The sequence below is a fragment of the Podarcis vaucheri genome, assembly GCF_965113315.1.
Source record: "Podarcis vaucheri genome assembly, chromosome: 1".
NCBI lineage: Eukaryota > Metazoa > Chordata > Lepidosauria > Squamata > Lacertidae > Podarcis > Podarcis vaucheri.
The window spans coordinates 15,414,263-15,434,233 of record NC_138759.1 but is presented as its reverse complement, the minus strand read 5'-3'; the positions used below and the strand labels follow the sequence as shown (position 1 = coordinate 15,434,233).

Sequence of the window (19,971 nt, the reverse complement as noted above, 5' to 3'; positions counted from 1 at the left end):
CTTCGCAAGACGACAATGTCTTGCGAGTTCCTGCTGGGTTTTTTTCCTCCTCCCCCCTTTTCTAAGCCGCTAAGCCGCTTATCAGCTGATCCGATCAGCAGATAAGCCGCTAAAAGCCGCTAATAGCGCTAATCCGTCAGTGGGCTTGCTTCGCAAGACGAAAAAACCGCTAGACGAAGAGAATCACAGAACGGATTCTTTTTGTCTTGTGAGGCACCACTGTATATCAATTCAGGATTTGCATAATGGCCCTAGAATGATGTTGGTGAAGCAAGCTAGAGTCAAAGGATAAATTATCTTATAATTTTAGTTCATCCCCAAATCCCAGTACCCCCTGAGGAGCCAGAAGCCTTGCTTAGCCATTAAATGCCCTTGAAAAACAGAAGGCAACAAATCAATCATTTGTCAGGCCAAACAATGGTTTTTATTTCATTTTTTCCGTGACATTTCAGCCATCAAAAAAATAAACTCTAACACATATGGATGGAAGACTTTCTACAAGTGTTACTAAGTGGGAATTTCTCTTTCGACTCCAGGATTTTGATTGGAGCATCATTTTTGTTTTTTAATTAATTATCCAATAAGTTAGGAAGAAGCATGGGGGAGAGCTGGGGTGTTAAAGTGCTTTTCATTTCTGAGCTGGGATGAGGTCGTCAATACACTGGCCTTTCTCAAGGCGCTTCTCCATTTCGATCAGGAGCTTCACCCCATCAACCACCATCTGTACCAGCTCCACCTCAGAGAACCCAAGGCGGTCGGCGTTGGAGACATCAAACACGCCTCCCACCGCAGCCGTGTCCACTCCACCTGAGGAAAACCAAACAGGAAAGGGGGATCAAATTGAGGATCATCTACTCCATAGGGAGCCAAGAACCCAAGTTGGCCCTGCAGATAATAATAATAATTTATTATTTGTACCCTGCACCCATCTGACCGGCTTGTCCCAGCCACTCTGGGTGGCTTCCAACATACCATATCTTTCCATGTATAAGATGAGCACAAAATTAATAAATAAATAATAGCAACATTCCTTGCATAAGACAACCCCCAATTTTAAACTTTAAAAAATGGGGGGGGGAAATATAGTCTTATACAGGCATCCCCAAACTAAGACCCGTGGGCCGGATAAGGCCTGAGGGACTCATTTATCCGGCCCACAGCCACCACTGCCGCCCGCTCTTACCGGCGCAGCTGCCCACTTCTGGGTAAGAGCTGCACCAGAAAAAGCTTGTGCGCGTGCGCAGACGTTATTTCCGGTGCACATTCGGGTTGGAGGAGGCGCGTGCACATGCGCACAAGCTATTTCCGTTGCTCATCCAACCCGAAGGTGCGCTGGAAATAGCGTGGGCGCACGCTCCCCTGGAGACACCGACCCGAGGCACAATAAGTTTGCTGAGCCCTGGTCTTATACATGGGAAAATACAGTATATAAAAAGATAATAAAACATTAAATAGCTTCCCTATACAGTGGTACCTCAGGTTAAGTACTTAATTCATTCCGGAGGTCCGTTCTTAACCTGGAACTGTTCTTAACCTGAAGCACCACTTTAGCTAATGGGGCCTCCTGCCGCTGCCGTGCCGCCGAAGCACGATTTCTATTCTCATCCTGAAGCAAAGCTCTTAACACGAAGCACGATTTCTGGGTTAGTGGAGTGTGTAACCTGAAGCGTATGTAACCCGAGGTACCACTGTGTGTGTGTGTGTGTGTGTGTGTGTGTGTGTGTGTGTGTGTGTGTGTATATATATATATATATATATATATATATATATATATATATATATGCAGGTTTTGGTGTCTTCGGGTGTCTTCCCGTGTAAGAGTCGGGGTGTCTGTGCGACGTTTCGACGAGGTCTCACTCGTCATCTTCAGGCTGGTGCTTTCGGCTTCTTGTTACTGGAACAGAGCAGAAACTGGTGTTTGAGTTCCTATAAATACTGTTGAGGGGTGTGGTGTATAGCCTCCAACGTTCTGGGCAGAGAGGAAGTTCCTAGATTAGTGTGCCTTTTCTTCTTTTGTTCCTTAATTACTTGAGGGATATCTTGAGTGATTTCATGAGTGATATTCTGAATACCACTGGGTGGGTCATTAAGTGTAGATTAGTTGCTAAAGCTTTCGTGTCTTGACCTCTTGAGCTTGTGAAGAGTTTTTCTGAGAAGATGGCTGTGCTGCATTTAGTTGTGCTCTGGCTTGGCTTCGTGTATAGGGGCGAGCTGTGGTTTTGTGCCTTGTGCCAGCCAGATCTGTGTAGGGATTGCAGGGGGGTGCAGCATCCGGAGGTGCCACTATAGTTTGGCTACTGGATGGAGTCTGTAATATGTCTGTGGAGAGGGTCTGGGTTTGGGTCTGGTGTGGTTGATTGGTGACGGCGTTCTGTGTGCCTCTGGTTCTGGTGTCGGTTTTTGTGGGGAGGGCTAATTTCCAGATGTCTGGCAGGCGGGACGTGTCGTCACGCTTGTTCATGTTGTGAGGGTGTTTCTCTATCTCGATGGCTTCCATGATTATTCTCTTGTGGTGATGTTCCGTGTTAAAGAGCAATTTGGAATCTGCAAAATTAATTTCGTGTCCTGTTTCTTTCATGTGTTGGAAAAGAGAGGAAGTTTTTTCTTCTTTTTTGACGGCATTCTTGTGTTCTGCGATACGTGCATTTATTCGTCTGTTTGTTTGTCCAATGTACACACACCAACCGCTACTTACATGCACAATCACACCACCACCCTGCACAAATAAACTCCGTAGCCAAGACTCTCATCTCCAGAACCAAACGCCTGGCTGACAAAGACCACTTGACAACTGAGTTACAGAATCTCTCAAATGTGTTAATCGCCAATGGATACCAGAAAAACAGGGTTACGAAGCTAATCCAAAAAGAAACACCCCCCAAAAACCAAGACACAGAAGAAAACAATGGCATGGCCCTCCTTCCCACCCAAAGACACCAAAACCTGCATTCCTGTACCCGTGAAAATCTACGAAAGCATATATATATATATATATATATATATATATATATATATATATATATTTTCTCCTAAATAAGCAGGGTGCTCTCTTCTCCCAACAGTCTCTCCAGAAAGAAACCATCTTTAATGGTGATGGATGACAGGGAGACGCCAACGAGAATCGACAGATGATCTCTAGCCTCTTTCTCCTAATAAAAGTCAGGATCCTCAGTAATGGTTGTTTTAGTACCATAACCAGGCCTGAGGCCAGACAGAAATGGGTCTGTTTTTAACTTTTTAATATTCTTTTTGTTATATGTTTTTATGTGTTGTTGTAACCCACTTTGATATTTTTATATATTAGCAGCACATAAAGGTTAGCCTGAAGGGATGAAAGACGTTCCCCACAGCCAGGCTAGTACAATAAAGCGAACAATGGGATCCAAATTCATGACTTATTTTATTGCACCGGAGGTTGTATTGCTGTGTTATTTCTAATTATTTTGACTTATGAGGCTGGCTTTGGGTGGTCCTTCAAATAAGGAGATATAAATTCCAAAACACGAGTAGCATGCTGCGGCTCTAAGAAATTTAGGAATACAGAGTCCATGTATGGCAGGCATGGCCAAACATAGCCCTCCAGATGTTTTGGGACTACAATTCCCATCATCCCTGACCACTGGTCCTGTTAACTAGGGATGATGGGAGTTGTAGTCCCAAAAACATCTGGAGGCCCAAGTTTGGCCATGCCTGATCTATGCTTCCCTGCACCAAATCCTAAAACAGATTCTTATCCACTACACTGGTCTTTAGAAATCAGCTTCTTAGGTTCACAGGATGCCATTTGCAAATGGCTATCTAACATCACATGTTTATCTCAACTTAATAACTAAGTGTTGTCTAGGGTTGCCATATGTCTGGGAAAACCAGGACATGCCCTCTTTTTGGGAGCCAACATGCTCATCCAGGCAGATATTTTTACATTTTAAAGTAAATGTCTGGGTTTGGGGGGGTTCCTTAAATATTGGGGGAGGCTGGAAGTGGAAGCACCACCATAGAGTGAGGCCATCATAGCAAATATCAGGTAGGAAATATCAGGCTCTGCACACCGTGGCCACTACCAACCCGAGCCCGGGAAAGAGGTGCATGGGTGTGGCTACGACCCCATGTGCCCCTTTCTCGGGCTGGCAGCAGCTCAAGGTCTCCTATTTTTTGCCCTTCAAGATATGGCAACCCTAGTGTTATCCTGATGAATTTCAAAGGGTGCCCCAACTTGGCTGCACTGCCTAATAGGCACCACTGCCTGACTATATACTTTTTTTTTGCACTATCAAGAGCAGAAGTGGGTAAGGCCAGATGCAGCCTCCCTTCCACTGACTTGACTGTCAACCAATGTTGCATTGCACCAGGCACTTTCAACTTCAAAGGTGCATGTCTGAATTCTTCCTCTCCATTGTTCTGCCCAGACGCTGAGGTCCAGCGCCAAGGGCCTTTGGGCGGTTCCTGCAAAGCTACAGGGAACCAGGCAGAGGGCCTTCTCGGTAGTGGCACCCGCCCCGTGGAACACCCTCCCACCAGATGTCAAAGAGATAAACAACTACCTGACATTTAGAAGACATCTGAAGGCAGCCCTGCTCAGGGAAGTTTTTAATGTGTGACATTTTAATGTATTTTTAATCTTTGTTGGAAGCTGCCCAGAGTGGCTGGGGAAACCCAGCCAGACGGGCAGGCTTGCAAAGGAATAATCAGGAATGCATTCCAAGGCCCCTTTGCAATCACAGCTTTGCCATATGTTCTCTGCTGCGGCTGAGGGTTTGCAGGCCAATTCAGCACCCTGGCAAGCATCATTTGCTTGAAGGTTCCCTGTGCCTGACCTAGAGCCTAACAGCTGGACCTGCAGGCTGGGCATAAACCTAAAGCAGCAAGAAGCTGTGTTATATATATATTTTCCCAAATATGGGACTACATACAAGGGAACAGCAGTACATGGAGCACTCGGTTTGCAAGCAGAAGGTTCCAGGTTTGATCCCAGGCATCTCCAGGGAGCTCAGGAAAAGAGTGCTGCCTGAAATCCTGGAGAGCTGCTGTCAGCCAGTGCTGGCAATATGAAGCCAAATGGATCAGTTTTCTGACTTGATATAGAGCCACTTCCAATGTTCACTGCACCTGCGGTTTTCGCTGTAGGGTAAAGCTTTTGCCTGGTTTTTACCGATTCGTACTGAGCGTTATGGGACGTGGGTGGCGCTGTGGGTTAAACCACAGAGCCTAGGACTTGCCGATCAGAAGGTCGGCGGCTCGAATCCCCATGACGGGGTGAGCTCCCGTTGCTCGGTCCCTGCTCCTGCCAACCTAGCAGTTCGAAAGCACGTCAAAGTGCAAGTAGATAAATAGGTACCGCTCCAGCGGGAAGGTAAACGGCATTTCCGTGTGCTGCTCTGGTTCGCCAGAAGCAGTTTAGTCATGCTGGCCACACGGTCAGATGGGTGGCATGTAAATAAAGTTATTGTCATCACCTTATCTCTCCCCCCTGTATGCTTAATCAGGGCTCTCCCCTGCTCTCAAAAAAACCCCAGCTCCAACTGCATGAAGTGGGTTCATTGCTTTGACCGTGTCTGGCTGCCCTCAGGGTTATATCAGGGCCATTCCAAAGTGCTGGATCTGGACTCTGGATCTGGAAGAGTCCGTGACCAGAAGGAGGAGGAGTATCAGGAAGCGTGGAATAAATTTAATGATTATTTAGTTAAATTTGTTAAGTTAAACTAACTGAAAATAGCTTGCAGATACTTAATGGGTTTAGGATTTTATTTATGTTAAATGATGAATTAATATGTTTAATTCCGTAAGGTGAAGATCTAAGGATGTTAATGTTTAAGTTAAATTTCATAAAAATTGGGATTTGGAAAACCGTTAAAAGGACATGCAATGAAATTCAACCAAGGGGAAGCGAGGAAGTCACTTAACAAAGTTAATAACTCTAATTTTCAATAAGGTTATGATTTACATTTGTTCGTCTTGTTTGTTTGTTTGTTTATAATATTGTGAAAACTAATAATTTTTTTTGGGGGGGGGGGAAACAAAACAAAACCAAAGTGCTGGATCCGGCCACCAAATCAAGAGAACAGCCATATGCAGCCCTAATTTTCAATATTCATTTTTTTAAATGCCTGCTGTGATCATTTTGCATATTTCGATGGCTTGGTCTGCGGGACAGCCGGAGTACCACTTGCTCTTGCCAAAAGAGCAAGGAGTAAATGTGATATAAAGCCCCAAGTCCAGGCTTTGGGTTCCTCACCTGTGCCCCGTTTCTGCAGCCTCAGCTTCTTGAGGATGTCGCCAAATTTCTCGTGCTTGCCAAGGTGGGGTAGCTTAATGTGCACTCCGGCACGGAGCCCTGTCCCGAGGTTGGATGGACAGGTCAGGATGTAGCCCAGGTGAGGGTTCCACATGAATTCGTAGTTTTTGGATTTGAAGAGGTTTTCAATCTAGGTGGGGGAAAAGACAGGCCATTATGAAGAAACGCCTTCCTCTCTCAAGATTAAGGAGCTACAAGGCCCCTTTGTGGCTATAATTGCAGAGTGGTAGAAGTCCGTCAGCTGCAGCAGTTAGAGTGTTGGGCTAGGGACCTGAGAGACCAGGGTTCAAATCTTCACTCAGCCAGGAAGCCAGCCACAGTCTCTCAGCCTGACCTAATGAGCTGTGCAGTTGCGATGATAAAAGGGAGATGAAACCAGGAGCTTATGCAGTGGCTGGGCCCAAGCTCACCCAGTGTGGGCCTTTGAACCCTGGTCTCCCGGGTCCTAGGACTCTAACCACTACACCACATGGCCTCACAGCCTTGAGGCTTAATGCAATCCTTCAGGAGTATGTTCTCAAAAGGCAACAAAATGCCTCTTGCCTGCCAGGATGAAGAGGTGGAAGAGCATGAAAACTTCTGGCTTTGATACTGCAAACTGCACCTGTTTCGCTGCCAACTTTTGCAGCTGGCTCCATCCACCACAAGCGTGTGGCCCCTGGGAGGCTGATTGTGAAGGGAAGTGGCCCTCAGGCTGAGACAGGTTCCCCACTCAATATGTAGCTACTGCCTCACACTCGACTGACTCTTTTCTTAGAGGCAGTGACCAAATACCCAGATGATTAATGCAAGATTTGGAAACACTGAAGAGAAGCCTGCCCTCTTACCCCTTTCAGAGGGGTACACCTTAGGAACAGATTACAAAAGCCTACCACTATGGATGTGCCTTAGAGCATCTATTTGAGCCTATCAGGTTGCTGCGTACATGCAGGAAATCTCAAAGAGCACTGTGTTTCCATCTGTAGAGGACGACAGCTTTAAGCATGCAAGGTTGCCTGCGTTCCGGCACTCTCCAGAAATTTCAGAGACAGGCCTTCCCCCTGGGAGCACATGGCCAAGGTCAATTGCCAGAGACTTCTCATTCCTCCGGATACGAAGGTAAGAAGCACTCCAGCACAGGCACAGGGGCTCTGTTGCCAGGACGCAGCTGCATTCTCTTCTCACTGCGCCACCACCTCTGCCTGAACTGGGAATTCGCAAAGCCACACTCTGCTGCGTTCAGTTTAGAGCCGACACTTAGGTCAGCACTTTTGAGCTCTGCAGAGAAGGTTGCACCACATCAAAGCACAAACACACACACAGGGAGGGAGGGAGGGAGGGAGGGAGGGAGAAGACTTCCACTTGCTTCGACACACACTTATATTTACCTGCGTTAGCCCAGTACAGAAGCGGGTGAAAACTTCCTTCATATTTCCACCTTTCTGCATAGAAATAACTCTAAGGTGATCTTCTTCATTGATCCACACAAGGAATGTCTTGTTGTCGTTGTGCCTGAAGGACACAAGGCAGGGACGGCGTTGAGAGCTGTTCTTGTAACCTTTCCTCGAGCCATAGATCTAAGTTAAGCTAGCCACATTTTTAAACCTGGCTCCGTCTGCAGTTGTAGCTTTCAAGACGCTTTCTGTGCCCACAGTGACTTTGCAGAAGCCCACCCCCCTCTTAGATGGCCATCAAAACTACCCCAGGGCATTTTGAGTTTTCTGCCTTCAACCAAATGTTACGCACACCACAGATTGACTGTTTTAGCTTTCAGCTGAACAAGAAAACCTTGGAAATCTAGGGATCCATCTGGTAAAGACTTTTGGGTTTCTAAAAAGCAACAACTCAGGGTTGTGCAGTGGGTAACACAATGCACTCAAATCCTGGAGATCTGCATTCGGATCCCAAGTAGGGAGCCCTGGCAAATCGCCATTTCTCAGCCTATTCTACTTCAGTTTGTTGGAAGGATAAAATGGGATTGGACCGAGATCCTGCGTTTGATGCCATTGGCAGGCGGATCCCACAACTGGAATTCTGCTAACTTATCATTCCCACCAGTAGAAGACAGTGGGGGGAAGCAACTATCAAGATCTCCCCTTGTCCCTAGAGTTTATTGTGCCCCCCCCAAAAAAACCCCTGCTCTAGAGATTTGGGGGCACAGCATGAGATGCCGCACAGGGAACTTTTGGGAAATTCTGCCAGTAGGAACATCTACTGGATCTTAGTTCCATCCATGAATGGAAGCCTAGTTAGGATCCAATCCATGGGGTGTTAGGGTTTGAAGGTGCCTTGCAAATAAACTCCTCCTCAATGATAATTTTCTTTATCTTTTTTCTTAATTCATTTCTTTTTTTTTACTCCTTTAATATTTTTATCTCTAATTTTTCCCCCACTTTGATTTTGCTGCTACTTTACTCTGTTTCTTTGTGTTGTTGTTTTGTTATTGTCTACTCAGTGTTAAGCCACAGAGCCTAGATCAGAAGGTCGGCGGTTTGAATCCCCATGACGGGTGAGCTCCCGTTGCTCAGTCCCTGCTCCTGCCAACCTAGCAGTTTGAAAGCACGTCAAAGTGCAAGTAGATAAATAGGTACCACTCTGGCAGGAAGGTAAACGGCGTTTCCGTGCGCTGCTCTGGTACGCCAGAAGCGGCTTGGTCATGCTGGCCACATGACCCAGAAGCTGTACGCTGGCTCCCTTGGCCAGTAAAGTGAGATGAGTGCCGCGACCCCAGAGTCGGTCACGACTGGACCTAATGGTCAGGGGTCCCTTTACCTTTACTCAGTGTTTATGAGAGGTTTTGCATACAGGTGAAGGTGAAGGAAGCTTGGTGAAGGACCCTGTGTGAGAGGCAGGATGGGAGAAGAAAGGGAAGCTCACAGGTGAGAGCTGGGAGGGTTCACCATTTTCGGTGTGGGACAAGTTAAGATCTACCTGTGAGAGAGGACTTTGCATACTTCTCCGTCTCTCGTTTAGATCAGTTGGTTTTTTACTGGATTGTATTATGAAAGGTTGTAATAAAATCTTACTGAAAGATTTTCAGTGCCTGCAATAGTCACTGGCATTCTGCTTTTGAAATTCTCAATTCCTAGCTCTGATCTTCACTTTGGGACAAGTTCAGACTTCCATATATTCTTGCCAAGACATGGCTGTGCCATTTAAAGCTCTCATCCTCTTATGTATAGCAACCCTAAATCATACCGGAGGGGGATGCCCACGTCTATAATCCAGGCTACTTGGAGAAGTGAGCAATGCATAGCAAGGATTCATTCCTATCCCAGAACCGGCACTCCCTGGCGCATGACTTGGCTTGCTCCCAATACAAAATTCACACACTACAACTGAATATCAGGACAATCTAGGGAACGCTTCACGTTGCCTTTATTCTTTGAGGCCAAGCTAAGATCCTGGAAAAGATCTTTGAGGCTAAGCTAAGATCCTGGAAGAGGATATCATTTCTCTGGGAACAGCTGCTCGATAATAGGTCGTGAAACTGTTTTATCAGAAGAGCAGTTGATATCAACACCTCCCTTGGAATCAGCCTCATGGCTCCAGGTGAGTTTAGTTACAGGATGGTGGCTAACCTGTGGCCCTCTAGAAGTTGCTAAAATTCCCATCAGCCCTGGTCAGCATGCCCAGTGGTCAGAGTTGTTGTCCAAAACATCTGGGGTCACCAGGTTGACAAAGGCTGCCCCCTAAGGCCATTTTACACTGGAAGCAATTGCTTTTCAATCATGGCTCAAAAGGCCTTAATTCTCCTATTTACTGACCAGGGCTTGTTCCTCCTGTCTGTTGAAGACATGCAAGACCAGAATCTACCTGCACATATTAGGTGCTGCCAGCTAAGACAATATCAGCATCTCCCATTTCCTTCCTTCCGTCATTTTTTCTAAGGGTTGCCTCTACTGGGCGTTACTCACCAGATGCCCCGGCCATCAGGCCAGTCACGTGCCATTCCGGAGGCTAAGAGCAGAGGAGAGACCGGCTTGTCAAAGAGGAAGTGGTCATCAATGAGCTGCTGCTGTTCCGCATCCGTCATGTTTTTCAGAGCATAGTACCTCCCGTTCAGGTCCCCTTCCAGGCTAGCCAAAGCTGGAAAAAGCAAGAGAGGCTTGCAGAATTACTGCTGGGGTTTTTTGGTGTGTGTTTTTACAGAAAACGAGTTAACACGTCACAATCTTTAAGGGAATGCAAACAATGTTCTTATTTCGATTATACACATGCGCATCATAAAGGAAGCTAGGACTCGAACCAATGGCTTCAATTTACAAAAAAAGAGATCCCAACTAAACATCAGGAAGAACTTTCTGATAGTAAGAGCTGTTTGACAGCAGAACGGTCTCCATCGGAAGGTTGCAGACTCTCCTTCCTTGGAGGTTTTTAAGCAGAGATTGGATGGCCATCTGTTGTGAATGCTTTAGCCGAGATTCCTGCATTGCAGGGGGTTGGTCTAGATGACCCTTGGGTCCCAAAGCTAAGATTCGATTCGTGTGGCTCCCCTCCCCTATCCTGCAAACTGCCGTTTGTTGAAGGTGGTGATCATTGTAGCTCCGCTAAGGGTAAACTGCAATTCCGAGGATTCTTTGGGTGAAGTCATGTGCTTCAAATGCATGCCGCAGACATGATCTCAGCATACCAAGATGGCAGCAAATCCAAGCTTAGCATGGCAACTCAGGTGTGCTTATATATAATTTTTTAATTCTCCACCAGCTTAGCTGGCAATTTCCCCAGGTAGTCAGGGATGGGGGAAGAGGAAAAAAAGGAATCTAAGCCCACTATTCTCGACCCTTTTGTTGCCCTATTAAGTTGTCGGATACCAAGGAGCAACGCATGCTTATCTGCGGCCAGGTATGCTTTTGCATACCAGGGAGGAGCCAAGGCTTATTATGCAAGCATGGGAAAGAACACAGAACTCCTCCAGCTTCCTGCCGCAGGTGTGGCTCGTCTGGCTGTGTGCTTGGCTTTATTGCACAATAAACTTCCTCTTCCACATTTCACCTTTTGGAGACAACAATGCTGTCCTTTTTGTCTTTTAAAGAGGTGCTATGGAACAGAGGTGCCAGCTTCCTAAATGCTGCCAAGAACCTAAACTGGGGGCGCACCCAGAGAGGATTCAGTCCCAAGCGCCTTGTAACTCGTATGTCATCGTATACAAGGCTTGAATGATTCATGCATTTTGCATTCTTCCTCGGCCCACGTGATCAGGTTACGTTCAGGGCTACGGGCTAGAGTCTCTGCTCACTGCTTTTTTTTTGCAGCATGCAAATGCCAGAACCTTTTACCTTCCACGGACAGCTTCTCGATAGCACGCCTTTCTCCTCGGCTGCAATGAGGCGGCAGGCAGAAGCCACGGATGCTCCTGCCAGTTCGGACACGTGAGCTCAGGACGTAGTTGGGATCCAGGTCGTCGCCACCCTGCAAGATACAGGAAGGAACGTCTTAGAACCAACCCCGGCGCAACCGCAGGCGATTCATCAGGCTGTCCCGGCCAGCATTTAATGAGTGCAACCACCCGGGAATTAAAACACAAGTCATTCGGAGAAGCTTCTGCGCTGAAACTTTAATGGCCTGCCTCACAGCCATGCATTATAGATGGTGCAGGTGCATTTCCCAGCAAGCAGATCACAAGTTCTCAGCTGCCACGATTATATATACAGTATACACACACACACACACACACACACACACAGTTGGAAGGGACCTTGATGATCATTCTAGTCTAACCCCCTGCAATGCAGGAATAAAGAGGCAGTTGTCCCATGTGGGGATCGAACCTGCAACCTTGGCGTTATCAGCACCATGCTCTAGCCAACTGAGCTATCCAGACGATGGTGCAGCCACAACATTTCAAGCACAGCCAGCATCTAGATCAGGGTTTCCCAAACTTGGGTCTCCAGCTGTTTGGGGACTGCAATTCCCATCACCCCCGACCACTGGGTCCTGCTAGCTAGGGGTGATGGGAGTTGTAGTCCCACATCAGCTAGAAACCCAAGTTTGGGAAACCCTGATCTAAATTAAAAGCGCTGGTCCTGGAGATCTGCAGAAAGCAGCATTTTGCCATCCACACGCAGAGAAGTGCAAAGTAATCCCTGAAGGGGAGAAGTCATAGTTACATGACTCGTGTCCATATTAAGAGACAGGACTTTGGCCATAAATGGCAGACTTGCTAAAGAGAATGCTCTTGGGATTGCTATATTAATAAGGCAGTGTGCTGCCATTATTATTATTAGTAGTAGTATTACTATTATGATTATACACAAGATCTCAGGGTGGGTTCACATGATAAAATACAAGTTTCAGTTCCATCGTTGGTATTGTTGACACACCAACTGACAGAAATCCCAGGTTTTCAGATCTCTCCCAGCCCTGCCTAGAGGAGCTGGGAATTCCACCTGGGGCCTTCTGCATTCCAGCCAGGTGTCCAGCCCCTGCTCCACAGCCCTCCCCATCGCTGGATGCGGTCAAGGAAGGAAAGCGGCAAGATTCAGTTTGTCCGTGAGACCAGGCCACCTAGCAATCCTGGGAAGCGGCTACAATTTAAATTAAATAAGCTCTGGTCACATCGACACCATCCCTTCCAAGCAAATTCATCCCACTTCAACAGCCATAGTTCCCCCGCTGCAACCTCAAGAACCCTTGGAATTGCCATTTATTACTCACAGAGTAACAATTCCCAGCACCTTGAACAAACTCCAGTTCCCTGGATTTGTTGGGGAAAGCCCTGACTGTTGAAGTGGTATAAATGTATTTTTATATATATGAAGTGGTACATTTATATATGAAGTGGTACATTTATATTTTTATATACAGTGGTACCTCGGGTTACATATGCTTCCAGTTACAGATTCCATTAACCCAGAAATATTGCTTCAGGTTAAGAACTTTGCTTCAGGTTGAGAACAGAAATTGTGCTCCGGCGGCGTGGCAGCAGCAGGAGGCCCCATTAGCTAAAGTGGTGCTTCAAGTTAAGAACAGTTTCAGGTTAAGTACAGACCTTCGGAACGAATTAAGTACTTAACCCAAGGTACCACAGTATATGGTGTGGATGGGACCATAGATTTAGTGTGCAGGTGTTTATGTGCACACACAGAACATTAAACAGGAAGGAAGTTACCTTCCAAACACACAGAAAGACTGCTTGCTGGTCAACTCCAGCCAGTAGCTCACTCAGGTTAGGACTTGGGGGCTGAGATCCCAGGCCCCACACAGCAGAATGAGACCCCCAGCACAGCAAGTCAAGCCTACCGCATTCGGAAGTAACACAGCTTACCAGAGGGGGGCCCCATAAGCTCATTACATCTAAAAGTCCAAGATTACCTAATGGCACCACTAAAACCAACAGCCATCAACGTGATCTAGGGCTCATTCAATCCCAGTATCCCTGGGTGTGTGAATGGATAGATCAGTGGTTCTCAGCATGTGTCGGGGAGGAAGATCCAAGGACAATCTATTATATTTTGGGAATGATTCCTGATCATACGTAGCCACATTGTTTTATACTTCCTGGATGTCCTGTAACCATGTTATAAAATAGTTGTGTTCTATGCCGTAAATCAAGCACTGCTAAGAGTTGTTCCTTTTCATTTTCCAACAAAAAAAAAATTGTGTGGCATGAGCAAATTGTTCTTCTGAAAGAGTGGCCCAGAGAAAAAGTCTGAGAACCACAGGTATAAAAAGATCTGTTTTCTCAGCCACATATAGCACTATCAGTTTTATGCAGACGATCAAAATATTGCTGGCTACTCTATTCCTTTCTTAGGAATTGTTCTTCCTTCAAAGCTTCCCAGGAATTGTTCTTTCCAAACTTCACACTGGGGTGAGTGGGGCACAGAGGGAGGAGGGGTTAACTTTGCAGAAGCAGCAGAGAAGCAAAGGGGAGAGAGTAATCCTGCACCAATCTCATTCAGAGGCACCATATGCCTGCTTTAAGAGAAACATGTCCCACCAGAATTGCTCCAAGAAGCAATAGCCACCAGGCAATCACAGTAAGCACCCATCTACAGATGGCGTTTGCCCCCCTACACACAACCAAGCCTAATAAATTCACATTATCTAGGTCTGCATATATGCCTAGACAGCCATTATTAGGGCTTTTTAATGGAAAGAATCACCTCTTTAAGAAATATGGATTTAGATGGGTTTGGTGGCTGTGCTAACAAGCTCTTTGGGGGAGTTTATTACTTTCTCCCACCAGCCTTATGAGGAAGGGTTGAGGGAGTTGAGTATGTTGAGCCTAGAAAAGAGGGGATATGATTGCCATCTTCAAATATCTCAAGGGCTGTCATATGGAAGAGGGAGCAAGCTTGTTTCCTCCTGCTCTAAGAAGGTAGGATTCGAACCAGTGGCTTCAAGTTTCAAGGAGATTCCAACTAAGCATCAGGAAGAATTTTCTGGTGTCAAGAGCTCTTTGACATTGGAACAGTCTCCCTTGGGAGGTGATGGACTCTCCTTCCTTGGAGGTTTGTAAGCAGAGGTTGGATGGACATCTGTCGTGGATGCTTTCGTTAAAATCCCTCCATTGCAGGAGGTTGGCCCCCGGTGTCCCTTCCCCAACTCTACAAGTCTGAGTCTACTATTCTTCCAGCAGGAGCAGTCGTCCTAGTCAACCCATGCAAATATCAAGGTCAAACTAAGGATGCCTTCAAGGAAGCCTGTTCCGCTTTTGCAAGAGGCGGCGCCTAGGCAGGGTGTAACATTTGGCAAGTGCCTATGATATTGTTCCAGGGCAAGGGAGCTTTTGCCTCCCCCCTCCAGATGTACTGAAGTCCTGTCAGCCCTGTAAGATCAATTTAAAATGCAATTCCAACAAACAAATGCAATTCCTACCTGCAAGTTATCGGCATTCAGGTCCGTCTTGTGCTGGTCTGTAGGCTTGTAGCCTCCATGTCGGTCTTCAATAATGGGGTCAAAGAGTTCCTTATACACGTCGTAGCATTCCTCATCACCGGCTACACATCCTACTGTCATAATGTAGGGGTGCCCTACAGAGGTCAAGAAGCCAGAAAAGCCAACGTTTGGATGGTGCTCGAGTCTAGTTCCAAGATACCAACAGCTTCATGCACTCAAGTCATCAGGAAGAACAAAAACAGATTTTGCATGCCATTCACTTTATAAGGTATAAGTAAAGCATGTTTTTTTCGCTGTGGTGTAAAGGCCGAAGCCCAATTCAATCAATTTTGCAGTTTGCAAACAAATGCATATGACCATCCGGAACCAGTTTACAACAACAAAAATGCAATATTTTTAGAAAGCTAGTTTTAGCAAAGGTGCCTGGATAGCTGTCCCCATTCAACATTAAAGGGAAAGGGTAAAGGGACCCCTGACAGTTAGGTCCAGTCGCGGACGACTCTTATGAAATCCCAAAACTAGACTTGGACGGTCACAATTAACTGGTTTTTGTTCACTGATATTACAAAGGGTTTCTAGCTTTGGGGCACTGCCTAGTATTGAGAAAGCGCCTGGCAGATTACTGACAATGGGCAATTATCCATCGTCATTCATATTCTGAGTAGACCCATTGAAACTGAAGGACTAATTTCAATTGCATCTATTCCCCGTATGAATATAATCACCCAGTGGAAGGTTACAGCTTGGCAAGCCCCATACTGGCCTCTTCAAAGAGTCTGGCCACCATTTCTCATTTACAGGGCTTTGTATTTTCAGCATCAACATTAAGATTCTGACCCAGTTAATCAAGATTCTGAAGCTAGTACGCATGATGAAATTTGAGGGGGAGGGAGAATCGTCTTCCCGCATAACTCTAGTTATTTTTTCTTTCCTTTTTGCACCATTTAATATTGCAGGAACAAGGAGTTATGAAGGGAAGAAACTTCACATTCAAACCTCTGGAATTTTATCAAGAGAATCCTTTGGCTTCTGAAGTTTCGGCAGAAACTGCAGTAAGGACTGCAAACATTTTCTCTCCATCAGCCAGCCAGGTTTCCCAGGAAACCAAGTTCTGCACCCAGTGCTAAATCCTGTGATTCACATAATCATGGCATACATTCTAGCTTCATGCTGTGTGTGTTTATGCTGTCTGGGGGTGTGCAGTCCTTTAAGGAACTAGTTTCCAATGGAGCTAACCAAGATGTGTATTGCCTGGAACCAATATAGGACCATGAAGGCCAAAAAAACCCTTGTTTGGAAATGTCACACTGCTTAGATGATGCAATCGCCATTATACAAAGGTGCACAAAGTTCAGGAGCCTGTCCAGTTGTTAACACAGCCCTCAGGCAAATGTCTGGTACCTTGGGGAAGAGGGCGAGTTTTTAGGGGAAACCCAAAAACACGAGAGCAACATTGCTCTCCTGCTGCCATTCCCCAGCAACCAATATTCAGAGGAGCTCCAGCTCTGATCCTGTACATATAGATATCGTGACTAGTAACCATGTTCCTGCCTTTTCCTAATCTCCTTTAAAAGCCATTAAGGTTAATGGCACAGGGCACTTTTTCCAAATTAGGAAGTGTGGGGGGGGGAAGCAAGCCTTAAGAAACTCCATCACAAATTATGAGTTCGGCTCAGTTGCGTAACTTGCTTCATTGGAACCACACTTCTCGTAAAATTGCTGGGACATTTCCACAATCACAGCTACGGCTTCAGACACAAACACATACACAGGGGTCATTGCCAGCCTAAGCAAAAAGCCACCGGTCCAGAGAAGAATCTCAATCAAGGCTTTTTACCGGGATTATCAACCCCAGTCTGAATGACATCATCCACGGTGCAGCCGCTAGAGGTTACTTTTTCTCTCAGTTTCTGGTACAATTCCGGGGTTAGGACCTTGGCCATATGATTGTTGTGGACGCTCAGGTCTGGGTATTCCTCATCGGCAGGCAGCTTCTGGTTATTAAAGAGGGCCATTTTATCCTTGCTAGAGAGAGAGAATGTGTGACAAAAACAAAACAAACGCAAACACGGCAGCGTTAAGACAGACAGCGAAAAAGGTCACCAAGATCTGCTCCCCTTTAATTTGCCAAAGAAGTGCCACGGAAGACAACCAAGGAAGGGGAATTTTTTATATCTATAAAACAGCCTCAGTTTTAAGAACTTGGGTTAAAAAGAAAAATTCTTCTTGTGCAGCAGTTTGCATATTTAGCAGGGTATTTACATAGGGATTTGCTGGGAGACGGTGGAGGCCATTGCATGTAATGACTGGATTTATATTCCTTGAATAAAGCCACCTTCAAGGTTTTGGGTGGTCAAGGGCTTTTGCACCAATGCGCAAGGCTTTTTAAAGTAGCCAGGCCTTTTGGAGGCTTCAAGGTTGAATCCCCTTCCAGATGCCATTTCAAAGCAGCACTTCCTCGTTAATGGAGGGAGAACAGATCCGGATCAAAGCAGGTGTCCATTTTTTTTTTTACCTGGGTTGTCCACCCCAGTTTGAATCACATCGTCCACGGTGCAGCCGCTAGCAGTCTTTTTGTCCCTCAGCTTGGCATACAATTCCAAGGTCAACACTTTAGCCATATGGTTGTTGTGGACACTCAGATCGGGATATTCATCCTCCGCAGAGTACTTGCACTTCAGGAGGTTGTGGCTGTTTGAGAATGGCATGGCTGGCACCTGACTGGCTAGGGGAGAAGGAGAAGAAGAAGAGAGCGTGTTGCCGTCACCTCGCCTCTTCCCGCAGGGCACTGGCTTAGCAGTCGCTCTCCGGAAGGAGGCTGGGCCACGGAGCAAGGTCACCTTGCCGCCTGCCCTACCTGCCCATTCAAACACCCTGCCTGCCTGGCACCTGCCCTCCTGGAGGAATGCCAGGGACTTGGCAAACATGGCTCAGTCCCGTCCCCCGTCCCCGGCTCCCTCTCCTGCTGGCACAGGTCGCCTCCAGGGCCAGCGCAAGAGAGGGGAAGCCGTCGCTAAGAGATTTGCCCAAGGTCAAGGCGCTGCATCGGTGGCAGCGCCAGGAATAGAAAACAAGCCGCCCAAGCGCTTCCTCCAGGAGCTTTTAAAGAGCTTGGCTACCGAGCGCCTCCCTTCCTTTCCTCGGTCCCAAGGGGTGACCTTCAAGGCCGGGGAGGAGGAGGAGACTTCTTTTGCAGCGAGGCAGAAGAGGCGATCTCCTCGCTAGCAAAATAATTACGCGCGCACTAAAGGGTGCCTAGTTTCGCTTGGAGAGAGAGAGAGAGAGAGAGAGATCCGGGCTCCCGGGAGAGACTTGCAAAGCGAGCGAGAGCAGCCCAGCCTCTCCGCGCGCCCCAGGCCCCGGCTCGCCTCTCTTTTGCAAGAGTAGAAAAGCCGGTCCGGGATGCGCAGCGTTTGGCGCACAGCAAGCCAGCAAGGCGGGAAAGGGGGCGAGGAAATCCGGCCGACGCTTCTCGGCCGCGCGCTAGGAAGCGCTTTGGCGAGGAGCAGGTGGCACGGACTGCCTGCTGCTGGTGCATCTCGGAGGGCGCAGGGAAGCCGAGCGCCTCCCGCCCCTTGGAGCAAGCAGGAAGGCAGGCAGGCAGGGCGCGGGCTCGAGGCGCCCAGGGCGCACGGCCGCGCTCTCGCCGCCCCGCCCCGCCCCGCCCGCCGCGATGCAGCCGGCTCCTTCTGCCTTGCTCGAGGCTCGGGGGCAGCCCGGAGAACCGCGGACCAAGACCCGCGTTTTGGAGAGGGGCGGCTGGCTGGCTGGCTGCAGCTCGTAAGTCGGCAGCGCCACGGCTCGGGGGAGGAAGACGCGGCGAGCGCGCCCAGATTCCTGGGGCTTCTCTGCAGCGCCTGACTCTTTCTCTCTCTCCATTCTCAAGGGGGGCAGTTCTGCTCCGCAGAACCGATCCGGATATTTTCTAATATCCCCCTTTTTTAAAAAAGTCCTCATTAGCTACAAGGGCTCTCTTCTCTCGATCGCTTAGCTCGGGAGGCAAATAATGGAAAATGAAACAGTCCCCATTATATAACGCATTCCTCCGCCTGCTTTGGAGACATCGGCGAGGGATGAATGGATGCGAACACCCTGCTAAATATCAGCTGAGCCGGACTGAGGCGTCCTACCAATACACCTGCAGCAGAAGAATTTTAATTTTTTTAAGCGAGGCATCCAAGGTTTGAAGCATCTCTGTGTTTCCTGGTTATGGTGGACGCGTTCCTAGCTCTGAGCTGCGTCCTCTCCCCCACCCCGCGCCTTAGAATAAAATCTAGCATCTTCGTTCCCTTCCAAGCCCAAGAAGCTTACAAACGCGCATCTTGGGGCAACCCCACCCCCCGCCAAAAAAAAGCTCTCTTTATCCCTATGCAATTTCTTGGCTGCTTTTCCCTAAAAAGGAAAACAACAGCCGCCGCCGCCACCCGATCTCCTTTTTCTCCCAGCCTCATTCCATTGCTAAAGAGGACCGCTGCTGCTGCTGCTCCTGCTCCTGCTCCGCCTGGTCTCCAAAAACTTACCGAGGGCTTCAAAGACGAGAAAAGGCAAAGCGCTTGTTCCCTTTGCCTCTTACAACCCTACAGCTCTCCCAGAAAGACCTGCCGGGAATGGAACCTGGCCCCCACCTTCCCATCACTTTTATAGATACCCAGAGCACGCTGCCTATTGGCTAGTATTTATATTCCATTCATTCCATTGGATCCCGGCTCTCGAGGAGGGGTGAGCTCACTCCGTCTTTTCTTGCCTATTATCGCTCCCCAGTTTGCTGTCCAGCCTCCCCAGTCAGATTGGGGAGGCGCGCTGGGGGGGAGCGGCGGAGGTTGAAAGAGAAAGTGATGGAGCCCCGGACTTTAGAA

The 19,971-nt window shown here is 47.6% G+C and overlaps 1 protein-coding gene across 3 annotated transcripts; it reads right to left on the bottom strand.

Annotated features, from left to right (window-relative positions):
• Positions 1-401: 401 nt before the first annotated feature.
• CKB (creatine kinase B) lies at positions 402-19,791 on the bottom strand. Of its 3 annotated transcripts, none has more exons than XM_082218994.1 (8): positions 19,636-19,791; positions 17,631-17,840; positions 15,095-15,249; positions 11,551-11,683; positions 10,189-10,360; positions 7,660-7,783; positions 6,233-6,422; positions 402-807 (listed from the first exon to the last, which is right to left on the bottom strand). In XM_082218994.1, the coding sequence occupies exons 2-8, from the start codon at positions 17,821-17,823 to the stop codon at positions 629-631; spliced, it is 1,146 nt and encodes a 381-aa protein (XP_082075120.1). In that variant the 5' UTR covers positions 17,824-17,840; positions 19,636-19,791; the 3' UTR covers positions 402-628. The 3 variants fall into 3 exon arrangements, with proteins under 3 accessions (XP_082075120.1, XP_082075122.1, XP_082075121.1); XM_082218996.1 differs by lacking the exon at positions 17,631-17,840 and adding an exon at positions 16,953-17,140 and having other exon boundaries at positions 19,636-19,782; XM_082218995.1 differs by having other exon boundaries at positions 17,631-17,836; positions 19,636-19,757.
• Between the last annotated feature and the right edge of the window lie 180 nt (positions 19,792-19,971).

What these genes read in the sequence shown, in the direction of transcription:
- CKB (XM_082218994.1), bottom strand. Translation starts at nt 17,823, where the DNA reads ATGCCATTCTCAAACAGCCACAACCTCCTGAAGTGCAAGTACTCTGCG. An exon ending in TGAATGCCGATAACTTGCAG is followed by an intron (nt 11,684 to 15,094) that starts GTAGGAATTGCA and finishes TGTATCTTGCAG; the next exon opens with GGTGGCGACGACCTGGATCC. An exon ending in CCTGATGGCCGGGGCATCTG is followed by an intron (nt 7,784 to 10,188) that starts GTGAGTAACGCC and finishes TGTGTCCTTCAG; the next exon opens with GCACAACGACAACAAGACAT.